Below are 27,548 nucleotides of genomic sequence, written 5' to 3'. Positions count from 1 at the left end.
TGAGGATCGAAGTTCAGCCATGCTCTCAACTCAGAGCTCCTAGGCTAGGCTCGCTGCTAAGGCAATTCTGTCAAATAACTTTGTATAAGCTGCATGACTCTTTTTATACCCATCCAATACCATGCCCACCCGCCCGAGTATCAGTGTGGTGCATGGCAAGGCTAACTCGGAGGCTCAATAGCGCAATTTTCAGCACGCTGCACAGCCTCACTCGTCGCAATCCCAACAGACCACAAAGGAAAATGATCCAAACTTCTGTCACGACTAGCACTTTTAACACGGCTCATAGAATCAAGTGCTGTATTGGACCATTTCATTTTCAATCTGTTGTGATAGGTCCATTGATGACGCCTCCGAAAGATGTCCGGCCTCGAGGTTATCGGCTCTGTCGCGAGCGTCCTACAATTAGCCGCCACAATCTATAGCATTTCGAAGACTCTTTACGAAGTCGGCGATGCATTATCCAATGCTTCATCGGATATCAAAGACCTAGCTGGAGATTTGGAGACATTTTCCCAAGAACTCGAATTATTATCTACCCTTCTCGATGGCAAAAGCACCCACTATTCTGATCAAGTCTATCGACTCACTGCTAAGATCATTGGGGATTGTGCAATGATATGTGAGAAGATTAATCGCGTTCTAAAGAAGTTACGAAGCAGGAGTGTTTGGGCCAAAATGAAATGGCTATACAAGGAGAAAGAGATTGAAAAGCTTCGGGCAAGGCTGAGAGATCTCAAACTAAGCTTGATGATCATCCTCAGCCATTTCAGTATCCTCAAGGCTGATCGAATGATGGATGCCATGGGTATAGGAAGCTCGAGTTTATTGGAGGGGCCCAGAAATGAAGCTGCTGCAAAGGAGACTGTCAAGGATTTAGAGAAAGCAAGAAAGAAGCTTGCAGGCATTACAATGGATCAGAATCAAACTACTGTGGCACCTAGCAGAAGCACGAGTACTCAGTTCTCTTGGTTGCAGGAATCTTCAGAATCGACGACGGCGGCTTCTAATGCTCTTTCTAAGAGTTCTCTGAGGGCAAGTTCGACTGCTCTCTCAGAACTTGATCCCGAAAGCCCTCCACCAACCCCAGGACCTCAAATACCATGTTTTGCCGTCCCATCTGAGGACTTCTCAGAAGTCAAGGCAATTATGATGAATAGTGCCGCCATGTATTCCGTGCAGTCTTTCCAAACGGCAGCTTCTCGATTCGAATACGACGAATGCGATGATAATTCCGAGAGACATCACTTTCAAGAAGTCCCTATCAACAGCCCTTTTAGATCGGAAACAGGTCCACGCTATCAGGGTTGGAATGAAGATAAGACAGCATCAGAGCCTGCGGCTGATTTGCCTAGCAAAAAAACGCCAGTTACTGGACTTTTGAACCAACCAACGAAAGGTAATTGGGATTGGGCTCACACATGTGAAATTTGTCGACCAGTCAAGGTATCTATCTACAATCTCTCACTCTTTTCCAGCTATCTAATTGACCAATTTTAATGTAGACATTTGCAAGAGCTGAGCATTTGAGGTGAGACAATATTATCAATTATCAAAGACTTGCTCTAATCGATATACAGGCGCCATCAATTGAGCCACTAAGAGCCAGCTTATTAATGCACGTTTGAAGATTGCCAAAGGTCTTTTCATCGACCAGATCTCTTAGCCAGGCATTTGCACCGACAGTAAGTAGCGGGATTATCTCAACACGAGACAAGTCTAATTTTCGCCATGCCCCCCCCTATCTGACGAGTATGATAGAAAGAAGCTTACGCAATGCAGCGAAACGCAAGATGAAAAAGCCTACAAAGCTGGAGTCCAAGGAGTCGTGCATCATCAAGTGCATCAGAGAGTAGGACGCCTTCTCTGAAAGTGGATCTATCTTCCATGGGAGCCTATTCCTCTGGGCCACAAGAATTTTCCGACGCATTGACGCCCCCCGGGTTTTGGAACTTTGTAGAGCCATTAGCAACTTCTAGTAATTTCCGTGCCATCAATTTCCAGGGCTCGGCAGATTCAAAGAGAACTGCTAGCCAAGCTCAACTACCAGAATCAGATTTGGATCTCGCCCCATCTTGTAGAGCAGAGTCATCGCGAATGCTCGATCTAATGACGACCCCGAATTCGCTCGGGTCATCAAGTCAATCCGGAATCGCCGAATCGTATGCGGAGGGAGGGATGAACTACACCACGACCCAGCAGCTCCCACTTCTTAGTATTTCAGAGGATAATTGGAACACTAGCCAATCTTGCAATAATTCATCATGCTGCTCATCGACGTCAAGTCCTGATCACTCTCCTGAGTCTGATACTTCTCCCCGGATGTCTACCCCTGTCTCGGCTCGAGCACATCTATTGAGTATCCCTACATCAATGGTCGACTCTGATTCCCATAAGACTTTTCATCACTCATCAAATGGAAATATGCATATAGCAGGCTATAGTGGATTTGACGCGGCTGAACCAACGTCCGGGCACCTTCGTTCTGAGCAATTATCCCAACTCTGGTGGCGAGCATCCGCAAAGCTTGAGGAGAATGATCCTTTTCTTTCAACCGCTCTAAACGTGGCATGGGAAGGTGCGAGATAGGTGTCGCAAGATGGCTCGGATGCACAAATAGCATATATTACTATGGGATCCATGATTCACAAACTTTCTCGGGTATCTCTCACTATCACACTCGCAACAATGAGTTCGATAAAGCGGATACATGGTCTCATGAAAATGATACAAGATGTATTGCAGAGCAAGACTGGAGCTTGTGTCTGGGTCTATCTCTCAAAAGCTCTCGATGTAAGTCCCTATCTTCAGCACTTCGTTCGTCTTGCTCATGAAACAAAACAGATTCTTTGTCAACATACGGATATAAACCAATATACCGATATCTTGGAGTCACTCGCAGACGTCGTTGCTTTGATCGCAAGATATAACGTGATGGAAAGCATGTATCAACAATTGCCTGGTATGGATCTCGAACCAGATTATGAGGATGCACTTGTATCTCTGTGCACTCATGTGCTTGAGTATCTCGGCCAAGTCATAACTTTGTCATTGGAAACGGGCCAGCATGCTTCGATGTCAGAAATCTTGACGCAAACCATAAATAAGATCAACCAAGCAGATACAAACTGCCGGCAATTTACAGTCACTTTCATGGACACGGCTTTAGATCGGGATATCAAAGATGTGTCGGACGAGGACTCTGATTCTGACAGCGCCAATTGCGAACCTCGAGGTACCAAGAGAGGATTCGAAGAGATCTCCGTAGCCATTGTTCATGCACGTAGTACACAGGCTGAGATGTCGGGCAGTGCTTCACTAGAATTTCAAGAAATGGGAAAGCGGCCAAGGGTTTGAAGCTTCGCTGAGATAATTTCGAGAATGTCCCTAAATTCAAAACTTGACGTCATGTTTATCAGAGAAATGCTCCTTTGCATACTGCTCACATGCCTACGATATTGTCAAATTCTGCAGTGCTTGAAGATCAAACACTAGACATACCTTTGCTGGCTTGCCTATCATTTTCCCAATGACCTTCCATCTGTCTTCCTCGTGTTCTTTGATTGCTTTCAGAAGTGCTTGGGACTATACAGCACATCGTTCATTAGATTTCAGACATTCCTGCAAAGGTGATTTGAACCGACCTCGTCCTCAACAAAAGCGGCGGAATGCATATCCTGCTAAAATTAGCAACAATCTTTTTAAATTAAATGAGGACTCTACCTTGTACCAATGTTTCTTGACGCTTCCTTCAGTCCTTGATGGAAATGTCTTCATGAATTCAGCATATTTCTCCCTGTTGTAACATCATAACACACCTTGGCTATATCAGCCCAGCTATGGCCGACATCTCTCATAGTCCTGAGTCTCTGCTCCTCTGCCGGAGTCCACGGAGTGTTTGTGCGAGACTTCTTAGCAGGCGGTGGAGAAGAGGATTGCATTAGCGGCTCTGCCGATCCCCGCCAAGACAAAGCTTTATTCTCGCTGCCAACACTAGGTGCAAAAAGGAAATCTCCGGACGAAAGACTGGGGAACCGTAAGGCATTGCCAGTCACAGGAGACATGCTTCTCCTCGAGCCTACGCTCATTGCGACTGATGTCGACCTCGAAGTTTTCCGTGAGCATGCCTCTTGTCTTGGCTCTCTATTGGGCTAGTTGGTGGAATAGTTGCCTCTAGTGCCGCTAATTCTGAATCGCTTACGGTTTCTTGAGTATCGGCTTCTCGGATTTTCAGACTATCTTCGGAGAGTATGTCGCCTGAGCGAACATAGCCGATGAAGTTGCAAGCAAGATCATCTGGAAGCAAATCCCAGAGAATGACAGGTACAGAAATGATTATCAACGTCGAATAACTTCGATAGATGCTTCGCACCTTGACATACTCAGCCAAAGCAGGGAATGATGCAAGCCAAGCAGCGCAGGCGTCGGCATCTAACACCTGGTTTTCTGCTAAGGCTATCGAAATCAAGACGTGTGGGATTTTGAGCAACCCATCAGAATCCCTGCCAAAGAGTGCTTCTTTGTTGATATGATATTCTTTTGGAGGCGAGGGTAATCGCGCTTCACCGTGGACCCGTTCAGGACCATTTGGCTCAGTAGCCATTTTCGAGGTCTTTGGCATGGTGTCTACCTCTTCATCCTGAGAACCAGCTCGTTCTTTACCCTTGCTGTGTTTTCCTCGTTTAATTCTTCTTGAAGTTCTCTCCCCTGTAATGCCTGGATCCGAATCGTGTGATCTTGCGCGCTTCTGCGATGCACCCGCTTGGACCGCAGTGCGATCGACTTGTATTCGATTCAGCACTATGCTGGGTATACTTGGGTCTTCTGTCGTTACAATATATACAGGAGTAGTTCGACATTCAACGCGCCGGTTCCCACCTAGCCGCTCCGGACGTTCGTGCTTAAGAACCGAAAGAATCTGGCTATGTAGCATCGCAACAAAGAATTTTCGATTGATCTATTCCTCAAGGACTTCGATAAGCGCGGATGTGAACGAAAACCGCCCTGGTTCCGCTGCAATGCTCTCCCAGCCGCAGGCTGCAATTGTCTCTGTTATTGTCTTACCGCCCTTTGGCGCTGAGCTTGCTGCAGCACAACAATCCAGGAGAAGCAAGACATCGGAGGTTGCAGATTCGAAAAGGGTCTGGACGGCAGACCAATCCAAAGTAGAGAATGATCTACTACGTGTGCTAAGCAAAATTAATTTGGAGACTTCAAGACCATACGAGATTGAACAAGACTTACCATGACCAAGTTGACTGGCGAGCTTCATTGATGTAGGCATGGCCAGCATAGTAGACAATCATAAGGCAGTCTTTGCGATCATGTGCGTCGACAAACTGCCCCACCTTCAACATTAGCCTTCGATGCGCGTTTTCTGCCGGAATAAGCCAAGGCGTTGTGCTGAAGCCATAACTCTCGAACACCCTGCTCAGATCTGCCAGCTCTGGCTCCACGTTCAATTCATCTTTCGCCCACCTCAGTAGGAGTACCTGTACACTTTGGTACCTAGACACAGAGCGAGCTAAATTCGGGAATGCACGCTTGGCAGTCTATGTGCTCTTAGAAATGTTTTGATCGGACTTTGGAGTATGTACTTGATCAAGTGCTTCAACAAAGTGGGACAGACTGTTCATATGACAATCCGATCGCGAGGTATCATGAGTGGATGGAAACGTCAATGGAGACTGCTTTGTTTTATGCTTTGAAAGTCATTCATCGTCCAAATGTGCCCTCGAGAATGGTAGAACTCACTTCAAAATTAAATGCGCTGTCTTTCACTCGGTCCGGCTGATTCGAAGATAGAGTGTAGAAGCTAGATTGAGCCATGCTGCCATCATCAATCGTGGTTGCGCAGCTGAGGTCGAGCGGCGATGGCAAAACAGAGTATGCTTTCTACACTTCTAAGAAGTCAAGGGAATCAAAAGATTTCAATGTAGGCAAGGCTCGAGGACATGATAATGGGCATTCCGAGCCGTAAGGCTGGACCGGTAACACAAAGAACGACCTGCAGCAACCCCTGTCTCTCTCCACCAATCTGATCCGGTCAATATCTTCACACTCATGAAGCTGAGAACATGACAGAAAAAGCATGGCATATCCATTCAATCAATCGAGCAGGCATAAAGTAGCAGCAATCGTCTCGTGATTCAATTTATCAATTTCATAGGGTATAACACTCGCAACTCTAGACAGCAGTAGGATACTTCCTCACATATTCCGTCTCTTCTTGCTCGATAACAGGACTCATCCCAGACTGCGGCGTCTCCTCATTCCCACTATTCGCTCTCCTCAACGCCCTCCAGAATCCCAACATTAACTCCAGGATCGCAATCACTGCATAAACTCCCGCCATAACAGCAACATCAGTCACTTGATCACTGATAGGGTATTTGGAGCCTTTTCTCCCATTTATACCCTCCTTACTCAGCCCGACGACCTTAACAGCACACATGGCTACTCCTCCAATCCATATTATCCCATTCACAGTCTGCCAACCTCTTATTCTGCCCTTCACGCCTTCGGTGTAGTGGAGGAATGCGCCGATGAGCAAGCCGACGTACACAAATGGTAAGAGGGAGATTCCGAAGTGTATAAGTTCTAATCGGACGATTTCGAGGGTTTGCATGAGGATATTGCAGACGATGAGGATATAGTAGATGATGGAAATGGTGTTGAATGCGCAGTTGCGTCGGGGCTTAGAGCGTAGGTAGGCTGTTGAAGGATCGAAGTTCGATTTTCGATGATGCATGGAGAGGAGATATAAAAGTGGAAGGAAGAGGAGGGCGAGCCATATTGGAAGTGGTATGAGGATAGTGTCGGTGAAGCAGGATGTTGGGAGAGGAGAGGAGAGAGTTGAGTGAGGGCCCTGAGCAGGGAGTCAGTGAGCTTCTTCGCGGAAGGAGATGAGAGAGACGAAGAACTTACAAAGCCTTCTAGTCGGTTGGTGCAAAGCTGCATTTTGATATCCAATCTTCTTTCCAAGAGTTAAGTTTCAACAGCCAACAAGCAGCGCAAGGAGCAGAGCACAATCAGTGGATATGTACTCTCTTGTTCCTAGTAACTCAAGCTTACTCGGAAGACACAACAGCACCACCGTATTTCCCACAGGCTGAATTTGTCTCTAGTCGCAGCTCTTCGTCGTCGTCTGAATCCCAGGTTCCGTTCGTCACAATCACAAGTCAGCAGTTCTCCAGATCCCAGACCCCACAGTTGTCGCAATATGCTGGTTGCGCTCCTTGTCTCGAGACAGTTTCAGGAGCCGTGCTCAGCACAAGGTTCACTCAACACCAAACGAATTCCTCAATCGCGAACGTCCAACCAGGCTCCGCCGTGAGAGAGAAACGTGCGGTGCGAGTGTGCATTCCATTGTATATTTGCCGCAAGCCTGGGCGCGTCGCGTCTTTATGTATTCGTATTGTTACGCTTGCTGAGATGATTTGATTTGATTGCAGCGGTGGTTTGTGAGTCCGAGGTGATGCTCGAGTCGGATTGGCGGCGATTGGCGCTGCCAGCTTCTCGGAATCCTCAATTCCCGGGGCGTGACAGGGTCGAGATCGACCGCTACTGACCTCTTGGTGCCTGCATTGGGGAAGGTCGGCGGTAGCTCATTAAGCTTATTACGCCCAGATGATGCTAGAGAAATTGGGGGACGGGACACAGGAAGAGTGTCACTTTGAGATTTCGAGGAAGATTCGGAGGAGAGAAGTGAGGAAGAAAGGCAAAAGAGAGTTGAAAACGGCACTTAAGGACAATAATTAGAGGATGGGTGAAGGAAAGAAGGTGGTAGCAACAAAGATTTTGTAGAGATGCACGTTACAAAAGAGACGCAAGATAATCTGGGGAAGGATGATATGTGGATTTTGAGAAGGAAGGAGCTGTCATGAATCCTCCTATTCGAGCATACATAAATCTCCGAGTGAAGAAACGGCATCATTGTTACCGCATTTTCTTGACCCTCAAATCACTATGTACTCTATACAAAAGGACTTGAAGCGAACTTGCTCAAGTCAGAAAAGGGGACGATATACATCACGTGACTACTGCTTCATACCACGATGATACCGACCTCTTTTGTATCAAAATTAAGCATAAAGCGATTTTTTGAGTGCTTAGAGAGCCGTTAAAAGTGGTAAGCAGTTAAGACTCGCACCATGAAATAAGCACATCATGTGATCACGTCCCTAGCTTTAACAGATACCTATCACAGCTTTACACGACTGGCCCGTTACCACCCGTTCATGTAGACATCTTCACTGAGCTTCATTTCAATTCTGCCAGTATTGTGAGAAATTTTGTTTATGTTTCTTTTGCGATACCCATCATGGAAAATCCCAATCTCGTTTTTGGAATCATCCCCAAACCCCCACAATCAGAATGTTCAATACCGGTATGACATGACACTCTTCTCTCAGTCGCGGAATTTGCCTTTCTTTTGTCCAATCACTTAGCCCCTCCCAATTGACGCAACAATGCGGACGCTTTGATATAACTAGGAGGGAGGTCTGCTGAAGCAGATGCGAAAAATACAAATCATGTGCCTCTGCTTCTCAATGGTGATCGATCGGATTCATATCCGTCAGTCGTAATGGTCTGTGTTTTGATTTTGCTTCAGAGAAGTTGGAAACGTGTGTGGTTGGTGACATATTGGGGTTTTCAAGATTGGAGGAACATTAAGATAGTAGAGCGGTAGAATAAGTCTTGAGAAGCCGCCTGTTGATACACTTATGGTTCCCTGGACGCACATTCTTCTGTGAGTATTTCAAGCGCACAAATATGAGCTCAATTCGATTCTGGCTGCTTCAAGATGAAGCCATCGCAGATCAATCTTGCTTGTCTCATGCAGATCAGGTTGACATTCAAGGTCCATGTGACAGACAATAATGTAGAAAGGAGAAGGAGTTGAATTCATGAGCTAAATTCGCTTGAGCAACAAAGCGAGCCATAAAGGGGCTGGCCACCATGATTACCACGTGATACCTTGGGAAACGCTGATAGACGAGGAGCTGGCAATCTTTGCAGGCTATTTGATTATGGCTTCCTCCATTGAAATTTCGTGGAATTTTGGTTGTTAGAAAGTTCTGGCCAGAATAGAGTGTTGTGTTGGAATTGTATAGCCGGTTTTGCGGGATTATATGTCGACCAGGGTTTGCAAAACCAACATTAGGCCTGCACAACTATCAACTTCCTGAATCAACATTTTCGTGTGGGGAATATTGAATCTTACGTGCATAACAACATTTGTATTGGCAGCGATGGAGACTACATGTAGTCCAATTGCAAGCTAGTCGATATTGATCTTCCGAACTTACCGCATTACTTGTCTTCTGAGATCTGATCTTATGGCCGACTTTTTCTTCCCAGCTGTCTAAATTAAGATATTCTGACTGTATTCCTTATTCCAAAACCAGATTATAGAAACCAATTATTACGGTATCCAATATTTACTCTCATTCGGATCTGAGTTGCTTTCGAGACTCCATTATCTTGACTTTCGCTCCGACAAAACATGGCCGAGGAAGCGCAGCCATCGACTTCGAGAACCGCACCGAGACACGGCTGGAGATTCTGGGCCATATTCCCAGGCCTTTGCGTCACTTCCATCCTCTGTGCTCTTGACTCGACCATTCTTTCCACTGTGCTCCCAACCATCACTTCCGACTTACATTCTTCATCCGAATACGTATGGATAATCAACGCTTACACTTTGACTTTCACTGCAATACAACCACTCTATGGTCAAGTAGCCGACATCTTCGGACGCAAAGCCGCCATTGTGGTTGCCATTTCACTGTTTCTCCTGGGTAGCGGTATCTGTGGTGGAGCGCAATCCACGGATATGCTCATCGGCGGACGTGCTATTCAAGGGCTCGGCGGAGGGGGCCTGAGTATTCTGCCAGCGATGGTGGTTTGCGACTTAGTTCCCCTGAGAGAACGGCAGAAATATACTGGTCTAGTCTACGGTGCTTTTGCAATCGGCACCTTCATCGGACCTGTTGTCGGTGGAGTGATGGTTGATCATATTCCTTGGCGGTTCATCTTTTGGTTGAATCTTCCACCGGCTGGGCTGGCACTTGGTTTGGTGGTAGCATTCCTCAAAGTTTCCCACAATCGATCGGGCTCTGTCTGGAAGCAGTTGGCACGGATTGATTATTTCGGGAATCTCTTCTTGATGGGCGCCGTCACTTCAATCTTACTTGCGCTTGCCGGAGCTGGAGTATCGCGGCCTTGGAGCTCTTGGCACACGCTTGTGCCACTGCTGTTAGGTCTTGTAGCTTTGCCATTATTCGTACTTTTCGAAGCTTCATCACTTTGCCTCCTCCCCACAGTCCCGCTTCGACTATTTTCCAACAGGACATCGGCACTCGCCTTCTTACTCACCTTTCTCCACGGAGTCATGCTGTACTGGGGAAGTTACTTCTTGCCTGTATACTTCCAAGCAGTCCTGAAAGCGACTCCGCAGTAGTCGGGAATAAATACCCTCCCAGCAGCTCTATCCTCAGTTCCATTCGGTATTGCGGGAGGCTTCATGATCGCAAAGACGGGTCGTTACAGACTAAATCAGATCGTAGGCTTTGCCTTAGCCGCCATCGGTATCGAATGCTGCAGCGTATTGAATCAAAATTCGTTGGCTGGCGTATGGGCGACACTTGAGATTATATCTGCGGCCGGGGCAGGCAGTATCCTGACTGCGACACTACCAGCAATGCAAGCACTTCTTGCAGAAGCAGATGTTGCTAGCTCGACTGCAACCTGGGGCTTTATTCAAAGTCTCGGATTCGTCTGGGGTGTAGCTATTCCGTCCAGTATCTTTGAGACCAAGTTCAGAAGTTTGTTGCCTCGTATAAGCGATCTGGTGGTACGAAACAACTTGAGCATGCTTCGAGAGCTTTCATTGTATCCTTACACGGTCAAGTGCAGAGAGAGGTGATTGATGTCTTTGTGGCAAGTCTTAAATTGGTTTGGGAGATGGGATCTGCTTTTGCGATATTGGGGTTTTTGATTTCGTTGGGGGTCAAAGACATGGAGTTGAGAGAGACATTGGAGACTAGCTACGGCTATTACGGAGAATTATCAAGAAAAGATAACCTAGCGAGTTCCAAAGAATGAAAGACCGATTACGTTCGTCAGTGTCTTTTACTTGGCTCCTTCAGCCCAAGTCGACATTTTCTGCTGAGTCTGTGGAGAAGGAATCTCTCCAAGATTCGGATCCCTCTTTGCACTGTCCCGCTTCCTGAACAACATATAGAACTCTCTCAATTTCTCATACTTCTGTTCCACCATTCTTCCATAAACATCTTTGACCACCTCGCCAGATCCGATTGTCAAATCAACACCATAACAATCATCAATGAACTCGATAACTTGGTACAATACAATCTCCGCAATTGTAGGTCCTCGCCCCTCCTTCCCCAGATGAGAGAATTCGACGTCTTTGAGATAAGTTTCTAGAGTCCACAGAGTCCCATACACCAGTCACAGCATCTCTTTAGCCGCAGCAGGAATTGGCATAGTTCCTGCTCCCGTCCCAAAGGTTCGAACTGGATTCCAGGAAGCGAGGATTTCATCAGCTAGACCAAGGATTTCAGTGTTTCGGGCTCGAGCGAGCAAATTCTCTCCACGAATGGAATACTTGGACTTCGGAAAGCCGTCGGCTCCGGCATCGCAGAGCTCGTCGAGGTAATTCATGATGGCGACGGATTGGCGAATGTGTGTATCGCTTCGTTCCGACCGCATGACCAGGACGGGAAGACTTCCTTGCGGTCGTGGAGGGAAGTTGGGCGGCGCAGCGTTGCCGTCACCTGGATCAGAGACGCGAACAACTTGCACAAGGGAGGATGGGATACCCTTCTCACGAAGGTAAATTATGATCCTGCGTGGATAGGGCATCCAAGGGTAGGCGTACAAGAGGTATTGTCGGGCGGCCATGGTGAGAAGATAATTTGCTTAGAAGAATATTTTTTGAGTGCCAGAAACAGTCTTCGCAAAACAAGGACGTGATGTATATTGCAAGAGATTTCGAGGTGAAGTCGTACATCGATAGATATATATGCTCGAGAGCATGCGTCTATAATGTTAAGGTCTGACTAACATCTCAAGCTATTACAGAAACATGCTCGCGAATGTCTCCGAGCAAGTTTGCGAATGCTCATACATCAAGTATTGAAGAGCTGGTTGTTCTCGTTCGACGCGTCCAATCAGGAGGGATGTCTCCGAAAAGTTTCCGGCACCTTGTGAGGCTCGCCAAACTAGAATGGCGTAAGATGAGGTAATTGTGTTCAAACAATCCGAATTCTTTCAGTGCGAGCGCCCTCAAATAACTTCAAGTCTTCGTCTGATCGTTCTTCGTTCTTCACTTTGTCAATCCTTCCCAAGCCGACTCTTTCCCAGGCAAGACCTTTCGTTGAATCTGCACGTTGCAACACTAGGAACCAGATCCATTCATAATCGTGAAGCTTTCGAGTTGCCACCTTTAGACACCAGAAGTCAGAATTGCGTTCCATTCCGAAATGGCATTTTTCACACTGAGCGTCAGGTCCTGAACGAAGAGGGCAGGTTCCACGAACCCAACAGTCGTAACCAGGATCACCTTTTCGAAGTTCGATCTCTCTCGGAACATCGCATGATATTTCGATGATGGCGCCAAATCTTGAGCGCACGACGCTAGTTCGGCCTATCCAGTTGTCTGACACATCCCATAACCGTCTCTTGACCCTCCTCTCGGCTGTAAGAACCTTCACTGGCGCAAGCACTCCTTCCAATAACAGTTCACCATCTCGGACAGGTCCAGAAGGGTGAAAGTCATCTTTGGGAGTACAGAAGGTGCCAATCTCGTCTATTAAGACATGGGACTCAAATGTTCCTTTCGACTCATATTGTATGGCACCATCTAAGGAAGCCCATGACCAGGTAGGCGCGCGATACGGAGTTGGACGAGCAGAGGTCGGTATCGGCATATCAGCATCAGGAATCTCCGTCTTCCGGTCCTGAGAATACCAAAGAAGTTGTTGTGGGAGGAAGGTACGGATCAATCCAGCAAGATATACAGGCCACAGCGACTTTGGTCCATTCTGCGTCCAGTGGCCATAGGCTAAAGTTGCGTTCGATTCAGAAGGCTTACTCTGGAGTGACAAAGCTAGTCCAGAAAGAGCTACCAGCCTATCTGATGCTCGGGTTAGACCTCGACCTGAGTATTCCATTACAAATTCCATCCAGTCACACGTTTCGACGGCGGGTTCTAATGCTGGATACAGATCCGTCGGTATAGACAACCTCTTTGGCTTGATAACAGGGTTGACTGACGGAAGTTCGCCTAGCCATGTCTTCGTCATCGGATTCGATTTACCGCCAAACCCTTCGACATGACTACACTCACAGAAATGATCTTTCGAGCATTCCCACACCATTTCGAAGCCAGTGAAGTGTATGATTCGGCGTGGTAGGATACATTCCTGGAATGCCCATCCTCGCTTCATCAATGGTGTTGGTTCTGCACATAGCCATGCTGGCTTTTCTCTCGTGCGGATGAACATCTTTTTCTGGGTATCAGAGCCCCGAGGAGTCATGAATCCCCTTTGCCAATCAGCTTGGCCGTACTCCTGCTTCCCGAGAAAGCCTTCCTTGCACGAAGACGCCGAGTGCGCAGCCAAGGTAACGTGTGAGTTCGAGTACACATGTCGCATCTGAGCCGCCTCTCTTCGCCAATCCTTGTCGTCGTCTTGCACAATGCACAGAGCGTCGATCCATAGATGTCTTATCCCCATTCCTCGACATAAGATGATTGCATCTTGCAGGCTCTTGGGTAAAGAAGCCACAGCGATGCTCTGACAGTGTTTGTCAATGGTTTCCTTAACCGTAGTAATAACCCCTTCGAGGTCACCACCCCAACAATAACTCAGAGCTGCGTACATGAAAGGCTCTCGATACTTCTTTCTAGCTTCAATGAGGCGGACTCTAGAAGATCCCGCATCGGGCGACTGATGATGTTCTTCACGTCTCTGTTTATCTGGGGTCGACCTCATCCCATTTCCGTGATATTCTGAAGGTATCACTTCGAGAAGTCTGGATGGGATGAACTTCGAATCTGGGTCCTCTTTGGGATGATCGTGGTACTTGACGCAATTTCCTAGCCAGTCAGAAGCACGTTTGAAGGCCTCTCGTGAGTTGGTGTCGGTGACGATGTCGAGGCTAGAGAGGAAAGGCTCTGTCAATTTGCCTTCACTGTTCTTTTCTGAATCGATCAGCGACTGTAGCACTCATACGCCTACCCTCTTCTTATGCTGTGCATGAGGATAAAAGAAACACAAAATGTGTTAGGACATCAAAGCAAGAGAATTGACATATCAGAACGAAATGGACCGACCTTGATGCTGCCACAGAGTGAACTTTCCACTTTTACCTCTCAGCTTTGGATCATCAACAGGGTCCACCGACACATTCAGAACACGAAACTGCAAACTCAATTCGATTGTTCCATCATCAACGTGGTCGTCAATCCAACCTTGATGCCACTCTTCCACAGCCTTAACGATCATAGTACAATCCAGGCAGCCCCCTGCCTTGGCACTTAGAAACCTTGTTACAGGTTCCACGATCTGAGATGACCACCCATCTGAAGACAGGATTGGCGAGCAGATTGGACATGGTTTTGTCATGGTAATAGGATACCTGCATGGTGGTGGTTCCAAAGTTGCGGGAGGGAGGGTCCGTCGCGATGTTAGGCTGAAGCCTGTAAGATTACCCCGCTATCCCCGATGAGATCTCAACTCGTGAGCCAAAAATAGATACGGTAATCACGTGCATCTTCGCTTTCTTAAGCCTCGTTCTTCTTTGATCTGTCCAGGTCAGAATAGTTTTTCATGAACAAGCAATGGCTTTCATGGGTATATGTTTTGGGAGAAAGTCCGGCATTTGTATTAGATATTTAATATACACTCATCCCTAGTCTGGCAATCTTACTTTCGTAAACCCTTATATTCACTATTTGGCATTTATCTATCTATTGTTAGCCAAGCCAAACGTAAACGTACCATCTTCACCTCTCTCATTACATACAGCTCTGAGGACTTCTTAAGTCTCACCACAATTTGGGCTACTGGTTGTTGGCCCGCCTATACTCTCAACTCCCTTCGGCTTTGATTCAAATCAAGATTATTCCGGGAAACAACAGCTGCCAAATCGATCAATCATTGATATCAAAACTAGTGAAGCGATCCACCCCCCTAAAACCTAAGCGAGGCCCTAAATGTTGGCTAAGCTCTTGAATAATGTCACACTGCGCAATGACTTCTAACTCAGATACCGGAGAAACACGATTCTACTTCCATTCATTTCCTAGGGGAAAATGAATCTCAAAAATTCAAAGAAGTACCCGTGCGATGGCGCAAAGTTCTTTAGACAGTGGGGGTTTTGACAGGCTTGTTAGCTGATATCTAATGTCATCTAAGCAAAAGACGCAACAATCAGAGTGAGCTGTCTTCGGATAATTAAAAACATTGACAACTCCACGGCACTCAATTGTAGAGCACCTAGTCTTGACATTCAACGACACGGATTGTAATGTAGATGCAGTGCCGATTTTAGACCATGCTTACTCGTTAGCAGAGGGAGCGAGTCAGAAGAGAATGTGCTGTTTGAGGAAACTTATAAGCAGCTGACAGTGTTATGACAATCCAGAAGAAGAGAAGTCTTGAAGTTTATGTTTGACAACGGAATATTGAGAAACATCTCAGAAGCCAAGTTTTGGGACCCCTGTTATTGCTCTTCCCGTATGATTGGTAACAAACCGAGTCCAAATAAAGCTCGCATTCACGGCTAATGACATCACCGCACACGATTACTGAACACCTCGCTTACGATTCTCCCAAACTGGAAATAAACCTTTCTCAAACTAGAGCGGTTGATTTCTAAGCAAAATGTCACATAATCTACCTATGAACGTTCAACCAACTCATGCGATGCAAGCCATCACCACGAGCCAGAGCTGAACAATCATTCGATGCGCGTCATTGACTGAGTTGTGATTCCATCTTCGCCTAATTTGGATGCGTATTTTACCTTCTCTGGGTAAAGCTCCCGTTGTTTCATGAGCCTGCTCGGTACATATTCCAATCAGAGGAATATGATAAGGCAGAGTCGCGTTATTCACCATTGTTCTTTTAGTTCTGTGGATTGGAAATGGAGATAGGTATGATGAGGAGTGGAGAGGAGAAGTTGTGGAAGAGGGCGAAGAGGGTATATATTGGAGGTTGAGGACGGGAGAGTTTAAGATCACCAGAACATCAACCACATCAACTGCAACGAAGAATTAACTCCAAGAATCTACTTAATCTTCAAGCTCGTCTCTATCCATCATCTCTCAGCACTAGCAACATCCAACAAGTTACTTGAATCCGACAACGATATCAAGCACTCCTCAACCAATCAACAGTCCACACCAAGCATCAATCACATCCGAAATGTCAGGACTCACATACCTCATCACCGGCGCGAGCCGAGGAATCGGCAAAGGTCTCCTCTCTGCCTTCGTTCTCCGACCAAACACCACAGTCATCGCAGGAGTCCGTGACACCGCTTCCGCCGCCGAATCTCTGAAGTCCGTCCCCGTGGGCGAAGGCAGCAAGATCGTAATCGTCAAGATCGACTCCTCAGTCGACACTGACGCCGCTGCCGCCGTCGAAGAGCTCAAGTCCAAACACGGCATCACACACATCGACGTCTTACTCTCCAACGCTGGACTCCTCGGCATCGTTGCGCCCGTCCTCGAAACACCCGCCGACCAACTTCGGAAGCACATCGAAATAAACACCGTCGCACCTCTCATCCTCCTGCAAGCCTTCAAGCCTCTTCTCGATGCCTCTTCTTCGCCAAAGTTTTTCGTGATCACCAGTAAAATCGGCACCCTTAGCGACATGCAAAATGTTCCCGTCCCGTTCTTCGCGTACGGAGTCTCGAAAGCGGCTGCGAACTACTTCGTGCGTAAAGTATCGTTTGAGAACCCGAAGCTGATTTCGATCGCGTTGAATCCCGGATGGGTTCAGACTGATATGGGAACTTGGGGTGCGAAGTCGGTGGGGATGGATGAGGCGCCAATGTCGTTGGAGGATAGTATCAAGGGTACGGTGAAGAATATTGACGAGGCTAGCCTTGAGAAGACGGGATCCTTTATTGAGGTTACCGGGGAGCCGATTCCTTGGTAGATAGAATAACTGGTGTATGATGCAAGGTTTTGAAAATCAAGATTCAAGGTCTAGGTCGGGAATTTGGGGGGCTGGACTATGATGACTTGTGGGGAGGACAGAGCGCGGTAGATGAGAAGAGGACGGTAGTAGAGGAGCACGGTGAAACGTATAGAGGAATGAAACACATTTGTCCGCAATTTGATTTGTACTCTCAACCGTGGTGCGGCCTTTTGAGTCAGTCGAACTCCTTGCAGTTAGGGTGCGATGTTGAATTGCTTATCATATTTCTATGTGCACACAGAAACCAATCAACAGCCATTTCCCAACCCCAGTTTTCATGGGATCCTTTTTGCTCTAGCATATCCCATTCGAATCAGATGCACAACAAGTGGAACCCTGAGTAGAAACAAAGCGTCAATAACACGATTGACCGTTCCACATGATTGTACTTACAATGCAGATAGCGCCATCCTTGACTGTGTTAGCACATTCTACAGAAGTACAACAGATGAGAACTTACAGGACATGGAAGACCCAAGGGACACTGTTCAACATCACAATATCCTTTTGGACAATCTGATGCTAGGGCGCTGTAACTAAAGCCACGAGAGGAAGATGGAAAGTGGTAAAACGCATTTTGCAGATAGAAGATTGGGCTAGTGTGATCGTGGTATAGTAATTAGCTTGATTTGTGCTTGTGCAGAAAGACAGTGTAGAGGAAACGTATCTTTATAGGTTTCAGAGAGGAGAGATCTACATAGCCATCTTTTGGTCAAGTGATCCATGATGGCATGATTCAAGTTTTCCTTTTGGAAGCGAGAACGAGTATGCGAGTGTGTTTTCCTTATTGGCTGGATCGCACAGTATAAGAACTAAATAATTGAAACTTTCTCGCCGCATGAGTAAGCTGATCTTTGTTACACAATTCATGTAACTCATCATATGTTATTTCATTACTATATAACACATTTCATACGTTCCGTGATTGGAAGAAGCCGTTGTTCACTGGCGGCATGGTTCTGCGTCACAAAAAAAGCATTTCCCACTTGGAAAACTATGCAAGGTCCCGTAAAACTTCGGCTGAATGTGTGAACAAAACCAAAATCTACACCGATGTGGCTCGCATGGTTGCCAAATTGAGGTGGGGACGGATTATGAGAAATTTACCCCGCAACGGTATCAATTGCCCGTACTACAAGCTCGGCCTAAAGACGATAGCATCTTGCGTATGAAATAACTTCAAATGTAAATTTTCACATCAGCATGACCCTCAGCTAAAGTTTACGCCCATCGTGAAACTATACTGGGGTATATGAACGAGAGCGAGACTACTCTGTGCTGTCATGTGAACTAGCATTGCGGAGATCCATGCAATGGTTGACGACGATGCTTACGAAGATGACTTCTCCACAAGCCAGTATATGATCACTCTTCTAACACTGTGTCTTATCAATATGTAATTGCAGTGATATTGCGCAGAAATGAGAAATTTGAAGAGAAAACGCAAGTCTGAGGAGGAAAAAGTCGCTTAAGAAAATTGCTTTGCCAAACCTGAATTACTTGCCAGTCCACTGGGAATGATCACTGAGCCAGAAGTGGGGTCAGAGGCTTCTGCGCTCACCACTATGTTCATGTTGTGCTTCGCCTTGACAAAGTATATGTGCCTCTTCAGATATGCTGCAAGTTGATTTCTAAAAACAATACATACTGCCCATCTCGAATTATTTTCTCGTCATATATGGACGATGGGAGTATCCCTGTAGTCACAAGGCGTTGGAACAGAGGAGAGGGAAAGAAAAAATGATGAAGAAGAAGAAGCAGAAGAAGCGTTGAGATTGCCAGCTGATGAGGTTATTCTGCCACCGCTTTCAAATGAGAGAAAGTCGAAGGTCACATGCCTTCGCGTTTTGTTTGATCTCCGCAGGAGTCGCGTCCTCCAGGGGCTTTCAACATCTCACGAATATACAATTGTGCAACACATCCCCACTATCAAAAGCTCATCTTGTGCCATGTCAGCTCTCGTAAATTCCCGCGATCCCTCCTATGGGCAACTCGAAAGAGTTCTCACAGCTCAGAAGACCGCGGCTCAGAATGCAGTTCGACGGAAAGGAGAAAGACCCAGGGACCTACAGCCCCGCTCACGATGTGTCGATGAGTATACAATGGCCGCCTTGAGTAACAAAATGAACAACATGGAGTCTGGACACATGATGATGACGACTGTCATTGGCAATCCGTATCCACCGTCTGTGACCCCTCTCAAAGATCTCGAAAAGGTCATGATCAAGGATCTAACGTTGGAGACTCACCACCGAGGTACTTATCTTCTGTTACGCTTCATCTGTCCAGCTATGAGAATGTCTGCGGTTATGAACGTTGCTGAAGACGAAGCTGGGACGGCCATCCCATTTGCTGTGTATATGCAAGAGCCCGAAAGTGTGAGAACAGCAGAAAGCATTCTCAAAGACAAACGTGTCATCATTCTCAAAGAGCCTTATTTCAAACTGGGTACCAATGGGCAATATGCCGTCCAAGTCGACCATCCTTCTGACATCACCTGGCTCTCCGAAGATGATACTAGAATTCCAACAAAATGGAAAGCGTCAGATGCCAACACCGTCAAGTCCGCGGAGTATTGGAAAAAGAAAGGGAACGTTATGGTCAGCGATGGAATATTTTGAAGCTATCGAACTGTGAGTAATGGGTCTCATTATGGACGCTGGTCTGACACTTTTCAGGTACTCGAGAGCGATGCGATCTTCTCTTACGGCGGAGGAAGCAGAAATTCTGCACAACAATAGAGCGCTCGCGAATCTTCGAATCGATGCCTTTGAAGCCGCACTCAACGATATCTCATTCGTTTCGAACCGGGAACACAGGTTAGAAAAAGGTCTATATCGTGAGGCTCTGGCACTTTATGGCCTTGAGAGATATACAGAAGCAGTTGAAGTTCTGGAACTCCTTGTCTGCAAGTATCCAGAGAGCACTTCTGGGAAGCATGAGCTCGCCAGAAGTCGTCTTCGTCTCGCAGAACAAGAGACTGGATCATACGATTTCAAAGCGCTTTATAAAGCTACGAAACTCAGGCCGCCCCGAATGGACAATGCAACTTACAAGGGACCGATTGAGATTCGAGAATCAAAGGGACGTGGGCGAGGGTTGTTCACCACTTTGCCAGTCAAGGCTGGTGATTTGCTGCTCTGCGAGAAAGCTTTCGCGTATTGCTTCACCACTCCGCAAGAAGAGAAGGCCAAGACGTCCTCAAAGACATTATCACGATCGTCTTACTTGATGGACATCCCACACAATAGAATCACTGTTGGTACACACGCAGATCTTATCCCGGCTATCTCAAATAAATTGTATCGCAATCCTTCACTGGCACCCACATTCGAAGACCTGTTCCATGATGACTACGAGGGTGCGAAATGTGTTCTCATTGATGGTGCACCTGTGATTGATACGTAAGTCAGATTGCAAACTTCCATTAGAGATATTGACCGTCTGCAGTTTCTTGTGGCAAGAACGATGCTCCCCAATGCATTTGGTAGCCCATTGACTTCCAAGCATATGATTGACAACCCAGGAAGCTACAACAGAGATTCTGGCATTGGTCTAGGCACCTTGGGAATCTGGACACTGGCCTCGTACGTCAATCATTCTTGCTACTCGAATTGTAGACGCGCCTTTATCGGCGACTTGCAGATCATCAGAGCTGCCCGGGACATGCCAGCCGATACAGAGTTAACCTTCAGCTACGTTACTCATCAAGAACCTGCAGAGCTGAACAAGATACTGTTGAAAGGTTGGGGATTCCAATGCGACTGTATCATATGCGTTGATGACCGTGAAACACCACTTGCTCAGAAGATCCAGAGGCAGAAACTCATCAGAGCCACCTCAGGTACTAGTACTAAAAAGAAGCTAGAGCTCATCGAGCAGCTTAATTCGACATACCAACGACCATCGACCGAAGTGCCACGACTACAGACGTGGGACTTCCACTTTTCTCTAGTTGAGGAATTTGCTGAGCGCTCTGAGACGAATAAGGAAGTGATTGAGCAAGTTCTAGCTTGTTTTGAAAGCGTGGGTTTCGTTATCCAAGGAGCGAGGCTCTCCCCTATTACGAGCTCAACAATTACTATAGAGAGATGGGGATTGCCTCATGATAAGGCGACGAGGGCTTGGTTGACACTTCGCAATGTGTACAACCTACTTGGGAAGCATGATCTGGCTGACCAAGCAAAAGAGTTCGCTAGGATGAACTGGATGCTGATTACAGGAGAGGACATGACGTTTGTCTACGACAATCCAACGAGAACTTAGCTACCTTCATATCAAAGGAAATCATCCAGAATCGTCAATTACCTAGAACGTCTCTTTCTCTGGACATGAGCATCCGGGACAAGAATCATCGTTCAGCGCATATTACAGTGGTGCCTAACACACACGATCTCTCGTAGCTTCATCTGTCTACAAGCTTCGAAAATTGGGATCCGTGTCCCGTGATCCTTCATCGAAGACGGAAATACCGACTGAGCACAAGTCATTTGATCGCGTTATGTTCAAGTATTCCTAACTTCTTCTATCCACATGTTTTTAACATACTACGCGTGGGCCAACGCCACGCGTCCCAGGATGTCAATCTACAATACCCAAAGCCGTCAAGTGATAGCTTGCACACCACTTTGAAGTATTTCAAATTGAAACTGATGCCACCTTCAGAGGTCCTGATCACCTATTCCAAAATGCTAATTTTTCAATCCAAATTCACTCCCAGCATTAAATTTCCTGTCCAAATATCAGCCATCAATCTCATTATGGGAAAATAGCACATCTTACCTCGCTCTCTCCATCCTCTTCTCCTTACTCCAACAATCAGATTCATCTGAATCCGCCCTGTCACAATGCGGAGCCGGAGACCACTTCCTCTTCAAGCTCTCCTCAAGCTCAGATACAGTCGGGTACCGAACTCCTTCCTTCGCCGCAATCCTCGCCATTACTTTTCGAGGACTCGGTTTTGATCGTTTGGACGATGTATCGATACCAGTTGCTGATGATAGGGAGGCTGATAAGGACGGGGGCGTTCGATAATTCAAGGATAGGTGGTGAACTTTCGCTGACTCCTGTGATGTGACTTTCTGAGAACTTGGCCTCGACGTCGCTGTAGAGAAGACTTGTGTTTCTGAGATAGATGATACTGAACGTGGGATAGGACGGGGCTGATATTTCGATGGTGATGCTAGTCTAGGAGTTTTTATCTCCAACACTTCCTCACAGACCTCCACTGACTCCATCAAATCCATTTCAGCAGGCCTCGACCCTTGGAGCACCGTGCCATAGTTCCGTACAGCTTTCGCCGCTACGGTCTTCCTCCTCGACGAAGGCACAGAGGTGAAGTGGCGGATCTTAAAAGTAGGCGAGCTAACGATAGGAGGGGGCAGAAAAAGCAATGAGGAGAGGAGTTTGGCAGCTTCTGGCATTTGCATGCAGAGTTTTGTTATAGCGGTCCGCATCTCGACCGGGCGGATTGCTTTTATGGTTTCGCGGAGCTGGTATTGTGCGAAGCGGGGTTTGGTTTTGGAGAATGATGGTTTGTTTGTGGAGGCCATGGTGAAGATTGATATCGTGGAAGGATGCAGGTGAAGAAAACCTTGAAAAGCAACTTTAGATATTTGCACCCAGTGGTGCGGGAAGGGTGACGCGACGTGTGCCTGTGTTCGCGTAAAGTGGTCGCGAGATCCCTTCTTTGTGGCGTCCCTGGAATGTGATCTATCACCCCTTTGCTTGTGTCCTTACTAAAGCAAGAATCTCCTCAAACTTTGCCCTTTTCTTCACGCTCTGTCTCGAATAGTATTCATTAGTAATATCGGGTCTTGCCCTTGCTCCATTGGTATCCGCTCGCGGCTGACGCAAACCATCAAGGGAGGAGTCTTTTCTGGTTGTCAAGGATTCCCCTTGTGTATAGTCACATGGGAAGGGTCACCGGTAGAGGAAGTAAGGAAAAAGAAATCTTTCCAGTTTGAGAGGGTAATTTGGTTCGCTTTGCTATTGAAACCCGGATTCTGTATTCAGCTTCCCTAATATTTGTTCAGAGCACTATGAACTCGAATCTGCCTCTAAATTCAAAGTCTAGTCCGAAAGTACTCCTCTTCAACCGCTTCTATTCTGCAAGGAAATCGTCAGCCATGACACAAGTGAGCGGGAGGATACTCTAGACTTGCTTATAGTTATCCATGCGACCAAACTTGCAACATCCATCGTCTCCAGTATCCGCATCGCCACCGCCATATTCGCATTCTCTGACTGTCCTCTGCTTCTTCCTCTCATTCTCCTCCTCGCTCTCATCATCGCTGTCATACACGGGAGGCCCTGATGAGGGCGCACTTTTCCGTGCACCTTTGGACGCAAGCTGCCGAAGTCTCGAAGATCGAACTGGTGCATGTCGGATCTCTCGTTGAGGCGGTGGCGTTTCAGAGATAAGGATTGGCTCAAGTATCTTGACTGCTTCTGGCATTTGTTTGCACAGCTCCAATATAGCGGTCCGAAGCTTGAAGAGACTTGCTTTTGCGACTGCACTTCTGAATTTCGGGTCTAACTCTTCAGGCAAGTTCGAATTTGGAATTGGGCTGGTTGAGGGTGAATCAGAATCATTGGTTAGGTCAATGACCTTTCTCTTCAAGGGTGGTGTTGCTTCCGCCATTGCTGTAACGGGAGTAGGTACGCAAAAGGGGTATTGAAAACAAGTTGTTGACTCTGGTTACTGCAAAGTGGAAAAGCACAAATGAAGAGAGACCGATCTTAGAATAGACCTTTACTGCAATATGCTTTCCCTCTCGGAGATTGGACTGATTACGCGACGCGACACTTTCGCGTTGAGGTGTAATATAATTTAGAGGTTGAAAAGGGCTTGATTTAGAGCACCAGTGGGTGTCAGAATTCGTGAACCACGCTAAAATTAGCGAATAACACGAAAATCGCGCCCCGCCATTCCTACCACTACAACAGCAATTATGGCACTTACGGCACCCAGAACGCGCGCAAATGACCGTCTTACCCCTCCCCCAGACCCAGCGTATAATTACCCAGCTTCAACTCGCAAGCGTACACGATTCTACGACGCGTACGATAAGCAACACCACTTAAAGTCCTTCCGCCAGCTATATCGCGATGAAGGTGTTGACCATACTACTGGGCTGCGTTGGAAGCGTTAGAGAGAGACAATGGGCCATCTAGCAATGAGAACAACACGTGGAATATCTAAAAAGCCACTCGGGAGGAAGTCTAAAGTCACATTAGCTATGTGCCAAATGCTAGTCGATCCTACACGAAACCCCGTTTGCGACTAAGACCTTAACGCGCAAATTCAGTACTATAAACTCCCAATAAAGAGGCGCTAGTTGCAAAGGAAATTGAAGGAGCTTGTAAAGGCACGATGGTTCAAAATGGCATTTGTAAACAAGCAGGTTTCAGAAAAAAACTTAGAGGAACGTGTTGCTTTTGGAAAAGAGCACGTAGGCAAGATAATTGAGGATTACTAGAGCTTGATTACATATACGGACGAGGCACACCACGATCCTAGCGCCTAGCCTGTTGGCTATATATTAAGATAAGAAGGAGGCGGCCGACGTTATGCGGACGAGAATATTATAGAACAGAAAGAAATAAAAGGCATAGTATTCCATATTGCTGCTTGGATCAATTAGTGGGGGAAATCAGAAAAGCTAGAGTTCTATAATAACAAAGAAGACACTATAGAATACCCTCCTATACCTCCAAAACCTCGTCGTCGCCCAACAACAGAGTCTCAAAAGGAATATAAAGCTAGAGTGGAAGAATGGGAGGCTACTAAACCTCACAAAGTAGAGAAAAAGGTTGTAAGCAACTATATAACCCAAAAGTACTATACAGAGCGTCTCTTGCCTATATACATCAAAGCTGTCTAAGAATAGCGTTTACAATATACAAATCAAGTGTATCTTTAAGAAGATGGGGACCCCTCTTATAGTATGCGTAAAGAAAGCCTTGCGTATTAGCTAAAAGTAGTCAATTAGGTAGTTAATATCAAGCACCTTGCGCAGTCACTAGATCTAAATCCAATTGAGGGTATTTGGAATATTATTAAGCAATATGTGCGCCAGAGAGTCTTTTATTCTAACGAGGAGGTAAAATAAGCTCTTTAAGAGGAATGGGACAAAATCACATTAGAAGAGATACGCTCACGCATCGCTAATATGCCTGGGAGATACAGACGCCTTATTAAAAATAGGGGGAAAGCTATTAAAACTACAAAATGGTGATTTATTTTGTAATAATATTAGCAATTGACTGTTGACCCCCTTTGAAATTCTGGCGTTCTCGCCTAATTTTAGCGTGGTTCACGAATTCTGACACCCACTGGTGGAGTCTCCGAAGGAGCTGACTAATCTACTCGTGACCGAAGGTCACGTGCTCCGATGACAGAGGGGTCAAGATGATCCGCTCTTTTTCTGGGCTTCAGAACAATACATTTCCAACGCGATCTTCTGACAATTTGCTAAAACTTATCAGCAACTCAGATAAGAGTCTTTGATATGGCATCCGATTCATAGCAAGGAGTCGTGAATGCGACGCGCAAACTTTAAGGATAAAGCAATCTTACTTGACTTCTGCTGAAATTGAAGCATGTTGGGAAACTTCAAGAGCTTCATCTCTTTAGGATAGTAATCTATCATACTAGTCAAACGGAAGAACTTCGATCTCTCGCAATATCTCTAGAAATGCCGCACAAACACGGCGACTACCTTTTGAGTGAGAGAAACCAATCTTCACTCTTACCTTGTGATATTACTCGACAGCCTCGGGTTCAATATCGAGAGAAAGAAAGCCTTGTTGCATGCAAAGAAGCAAGGCTTTCAACCTGGCCACCGAGACTTTTCGAGGCTACTGTGCTGAGGTCAGCATCCTCAGCAAGCAAAACAACCCGAAATCCCCGATAACATCAGACCGACCATATGCACAACCATTAAGCTTAAAGAACGTTCCTGTGAGCACATTGGCGACAAATCTATTTTCATTCCCACCAGAGCTGAACTATTCGCTAAGTCTGCTGCGATTGAGGCGGATGCTTACCCTAAGGAAAAAGTGCTGCCTCAGCCACCCCGCCTTTCTGCGCGGCCGACAAACACGTGAATTGAGTTCCCGCCCACAGCCTCCACTATACCTTTTATGGGTGTTCGAGTCCAGATGAAAGCTCCTGATGGCGTTCAAGTAAGCAGCTGTGCGCCGCGCCGAGGAAGCAAAGCCCGTGATCTGAGACCACCTGATAATAGCTTCAGTGAAGAATTGTGCCTCCTCCCTCTTGGCGTCCCTCGGCATCTCACGATTCTCACGAGATCCTTCAGCCGCTGTAAAGGGCTGAAGATAGAACACAACGTTGCAGCTCGGCACGGCGCCATGGCGTCCTCTGAGTCGCGCTGGTGGTGGAGCAGTGCCTCGATCTCACGATGGACTCTTGGTGTTGTTGAAGTATAAGTATTGAAGGACTTCCCGTCGAGAGTATTTCCTCATCACACACTCACAACTCAAAACAACAAGCAATACATTTCCTAGGTCTTTTTCCTTCCAAGTTTTTGCACATTCACTCAATTTCCTCTTCATCATTCAACAATCAATAATCACTTCTCCTCAACCAACAAAACCAACAACTCAAAATGTATACCTCAAGCATCATCGCCGCTTTCACCACCGTCTTGGCTCTTGCCTCCGCTGTCCCAGCACCAGCTCGTCAAATCCAGGCTCGCGCAGCTCCAGTCGTCGATGTCCTCGTTCAAACCTCTCCATTGAACTCGGCCAATGTCCAAGCCAGCGCCGTTCAAGTCATTCTCGGGGAAGTCAAAGTGGTTATTGGCAACTCGGGATTCTCTCCAAGCCAAGCCTCCAAGTTGAGCATCTCGCCTTTCGGTGCCACTACCGATATCACCACGGTTGAGTGCCAGGCCTTCAGCGATACCAAGGGAGAGATTCCAGTTTCAGGCATCTTCAGCAGTGCTTACCCCGCCATACTTTCATCCACTGCGACTGTGCCTGTTGGGTCTATTATTTGCGAGTATATCTAGATGAACATTGGATGTGGTGTTGAGGGTAATAGGGCAGGTGTTGGGGATCTGATGGTTTGCATAGCGAGGTGTATGGGGTTGTTTTTGCATAGCGTTTGATTTTGGTCACTCTTTTGGGATAGATGGGTAATAAAATGGAATATTTTCCGCCAAATTCTGCTTTTCATCCATGTCTGTGAAATTTGAGCCTTGAAAAGAACCGTCTCGTGGGCCGATAGACTAATAAGCTTGAAACAAGGAAATCTTGAATTAGATCTGACAACATTCCGCA

At 46.6% G+C, this 27,548-nt stretch overlaps 13 protein-coding genes across 13 annotated transcripts; 5 read left to right on the top strand and 8 right to left on the bottom strand.

The window, feature by feature from the left end:
* Positions 1-360: 360 nt before the first annotated feature.
* Positions 361-3,357, top strand: LY89DRAFT_673527 (uncharacterized protein; the record flags this gene model as incomplete). Its single annotated transcript, XM_018213366.1, has 5 exons — positions 361-1,399; positions 1,631-1,685; positions 1,812-2,578; positions 2,621-2,793; positions 2,845-3,357. The coding sequence occupies 5 exons, from the start codon at positions 361-363 to the stop codon at positions 3,355-3,357; spliced, it is 2,547 nt and encodes an 848-aa protein (XP_018066927.1).
* A 36-nt stretch (positions 3,358-3,393) lies between these two features.
* LY89DRAFT_592990 (uncharacterized protein) lies at positions 3,394-4,064 on the bottom strand (the record flags this gene model as incomplete). Its single annotated transcript, XM_018209726.1, has 5 exons — positions 3,394-3,450; positions 3,502-3,585; positions 3,645-3,677; positions 3,724-3,771; positions 3,819-4,064. 5 exons carry the CDS (start codon positions 4,062-4,064, stop codon positions 3,394-3,396), a joined length of 468 nt encoding a protein of 155 aa, XP_018066926.1.
* LY89DRAFT_210202 (uncharacterized protein) lies at positions 3,823-5,407 on the bottom strand. The gene is made up of 2 exons (XM_018205864.1): positions 5,245-5,407; positions 3,823-5,189 (listed from the first exon to the last, which is right to left on the bottom strand). The coding sequence occupies exon 2, from the start codon at positions 4,931-4,933 to the stop codon at positions 4,085-4,087; it is 849 nt and encodes a 282-aa protein (XP_018066925.1). The 5' UTR covers positions 4,934-5,189; positions 5,245-5,407; the 3' UTR covers positions 3,823-4,084.
* Positions 5,408-5,482: 75 nt separating this feature from the next.
* LY89DRAFT_688230 (uncharacterized protein) lies at positions 5,483-5,940 on the bottom strand. Its single transcript, XM_018215664.1, has 2 exons — positions 5,755-5,940; positions 5,483-5,702 (listed from the first exon to the last, which is right to left on the bottom strand). Exons 1-2 carry the CDS (start codon positions 5,827-5,829, stop codon positions 5,553-5,555), a joined length of 225 nt encoding a protein of 74 aa, XP_018066924.1. The 5' UTR covers positions 5,830-5,940; the 3' UTR covers positions 5,483-5,552.
* A 174-nt stretch (positions 5,941-6,114) lies between these two features.
* On the bottom strand, positions 6,115-7,451 carry LY89DRAFT_623752 (uncharacterized protein). The gene is made up of 2 exons (XM_018211032.1): positions 6,928-7,451; positions 6,115-6,868 (listed from the first exon to the last, which is right to left on the bottom strand). The coding sequence occupies exons 1-2, from the start codon at positions 6,958-6,960 to the stop codon at positions 6,188-6,190; spliced, it is 714 nt and encodes a 237-aa protein (XP_018066923.1). The 5' UTR covers positions 6,961-7,451; the 3' UTR covers positions 6,115-6,187.
* Positions 7,452-9,197: 1,746 nt separating this feature from the next.
* Positions 9,198-11,292, top strand: LY89DRAFT_757095 (major facilitator superfamily protein). The gene is made up of 3 exons (XM_018221404.1): positions 9,198-10,426; positions 10,466-10,829; positions 10,889-11,292. Exons 1-3 carry the CDS (start codon positions 9,509-9,511, stop codon positions 11,107-11,109), a joined length of 1,503 nt encoding a protein of 500 aa, XP_018066922.1. The 5' UTR covers positions 9,198-9,508; the 3' UTR covers positions 11,110-11,292.
* On the bottom strand, positions 11,293-12,281 carry LY89DRAFT_210135 (uncharacterized protein). Its single transcript, XM_018205863.1, has one exon. It carries the CDS (start codon positions 11,926-11,928, stop codon positions 11,476-11,478), a length of 453 nt encoding a protein of 150 aa, XP_018066921.1. The 5' UTR covers positions 11,929-12,281; the 3' UTR covers positions 11,293-11,475.
* LY89DRAFT_757091 (HET-domain-containing protein) lies at positions 12,104-14,654 on the bottom strand (the record flags this gene model as incomplete). Its single annotated transcript, XM_018221403.1, has 2 exons — positions 12,104-14,230; positions 14,363-14,654. 2 exons carry the CDS (start codon positions 14,652-14,654, stop codon positions 12,279-12,281), a joined length of 2,244 nt encoding a protein of 747 aa, XP_018066920.1. The 3' UTR covers positions 12,104-12,278.
* Positions 14,655-16,304: 1,650 nt separating this feature from the next.
* LY89DRAFT_210126 (aflatoxin biosynthesis ketoreductase-like protein nor-1) lies at positions 16,305-17,321 on the top strand. Its single transcript, XM_018205862.1, has one exon. The coding sequence runs from the start codon at positions 16,458-16,460 to the stop codon at positions 17,196-17,198; it is 741 nt and encodes a 246-aa protein (XP_018066919.1). The 5' UTR covers positions 16,305-16,457; the 3' UTR covers positions 17,199-17,321.
* A 1,868-nt stretch (positions 17,322-19,189) lies between these two features.
* LY89DRAFT_699786 (SET domain-containing protein) lies at positions 19,190-21,506 on the top strand (the record flags this gene model as incomplete). The annotated part of the gene is made up of 4 exons (XM_018217081.1): positions 19,190-19,798; positions 19,830-19,873; positions 19,919-20,633; positions 20,691-21,506. The coding sequence occupies 4 exons, from the start codon at positions 19,190-19,192 to the stop codon at positions 21,504-21,506; spliced, it is 2,184 nt and encodes a 727-aa protein (XP_018066918.1).
* A 425-nt stretch (positions 21,507-21,931) lies between these two features.
* On the bottom strand, positions 21,932-22,792 carry LY89DRAFT_673520 (uncharacterized protein; the record flags this gene model as incomplete). Its single annotated transcript, XM_018213365.1, has 2 exons — positions 21,932-21,971; positions 22,023-22,792. 2 exons carry the CDS (start codon positions 22,790-22,792, stop codon positions 21,932-21,934), a joined length of 810 nt encoding a protein of 269 aa, XP_018066917.1.
* Positions 22,793-23,218: 426 nt separating this feature from the next.
* On the bottom strand, positions 23,219-24,042 carry LY89DRAFT_688225 (uncharacterized protein). Its single transcript, XM_018215663.1, has 2 exons — positions 23,405-24,042; positions 23,219-23,348 (listed from the first exon to the last, which is right to left on the bottom strand). The coding sequence occupies exons 1-2, from the start codon at positions 23,881-23,883 to the stop codon at positions 23,306-23,308; spliced, it is 522 nt and encodes a 173-aa protein (XP_018066916.1). The 5' UTR covers positions 23,884-24,042; the 3' UTR covers positions 23,219-23,305.
* A 2,830-nt stretch (positions 24,043-26,872) lies between these two features.
* LY89DRAFT_673518 (uncharacterized protein) lies at positions 26,873-27,277 on the top strand (the record flags this gene model as incomplete). The annotated part of the gene is made up of 1 exon (XM_018213364.1): positions 26,873-27,277. The coding sequence occupies one exon, from the start codon at positions 26,873-26,875 to the stop codon at positions 27,275-27,277; it is 405 nt and encodes a 134-aa protein (XP_018066915.1).
* Positions 27,278-27,548: the final 271 nt, after the last annotated feature.

Source organism: Mollisia scopiformis (genome assembly GCF_001500285.1).
Source record: "Mollisia scopiformis unplaced genomic scaffold LY89scaffold_21, whole genome shotgun sequence".
NCBI lineage: Eukaryota > Fungi > Ascomycota > Leotiomycetes > Helotiales > Mollisiaceae > Mollisia > Mollisia scopiformis.
Note: the sequence above shows the minus strand (reverse complement) of the source record. Positions and strands in the feature narration are given on the sequence as shown.

Bases quoted from the DNA above. Each gene is read 5' to 3' on its own strand.
- LY89DRAFT_688225 (XM_018215663.1), bottom strand. From the start codon at position 23,883: ATGGCGGAAGCAACACCACCCTTGAAGAGAAAGGTCATTGACCTAACC. The intron at 23,349-23,404 runs GCAAGTCTAGAG...ATTTCCTTGCAG, and splicing joins GGTCGCATGGATAACTATAA to AATAGAAGCGGTTGAAGAGG.
- LY89DRAFT_688230 (XM_018215664.1), bottom strand. From the start codon at position 5,829: ATGGCTCAATCTAGCTTCTACACTCTATCTTCGAATCAGCCGGACCGA. The intron at 5,703-5,754 runs GTGAGTTCTACC...TGACTTTCAAAG, and splicing joins ACAGCGCATTTAATTTTGAA to CATAAAACAAAGCAGTCTCC.
- LY89DRAFT_210126 (XM_018205862.1), top strand. From the start codon at position 16,458: ATGTCAGGACTCACATACCTCATCACCGGCGCGAGCCGAGGAATCGGC.
- LY89DRAFT_210135 (XM_018205863.1), bottom strand. From the start codon at position 11,928: ATGGCCGCCCGACAATACCTCTTGTACGCCTACCCTTGGATGCCCTAT.
- LY89DRAFT_623752 (XM_018211032.1), bottom strand. From the start codon at position 6,960: ATGCAGCTTTGCACCAACCGACTAGAAGGCTTT. The intron at 6,869-6,927 runs GTAAGTTCTTCG...CTCCCTGCTCAG, and splicing joins CCAACCGACTAGAAGGCTTT to GGCCCTCACTCAACTCTCTC.
- LY89DRAFT_757095 (XM_018221404.1), top strand. From the start codon at position 9,509: ATGGCCGAGGAAGCGCAGCCATCGACTTCGAGAACCGCACCGAGACAC. The intron at 10,427-10,465 runs GTATACTTCCAA...ACTCCGCAGTAG, and splicing joins GGGGAAGTTACTTCTTGCCT to TCGGGAATAAATACCCTCCC. The intron at 10,830-10,888 runs GTTTGTTGCCTC...ATGCTTCGAGAG, and splicing joins CTTTGAGACCAAGTTCAGAA to CTTTCATTGTATCCTTACAC.
- LY89DRAFT_210202 (XM_018205864.1), bottom strand. From the start codon at position 4,933: ATGCTACATAGCCAGATTCTTTCGGTTCTTAAGCACGAACGTCCGGAG.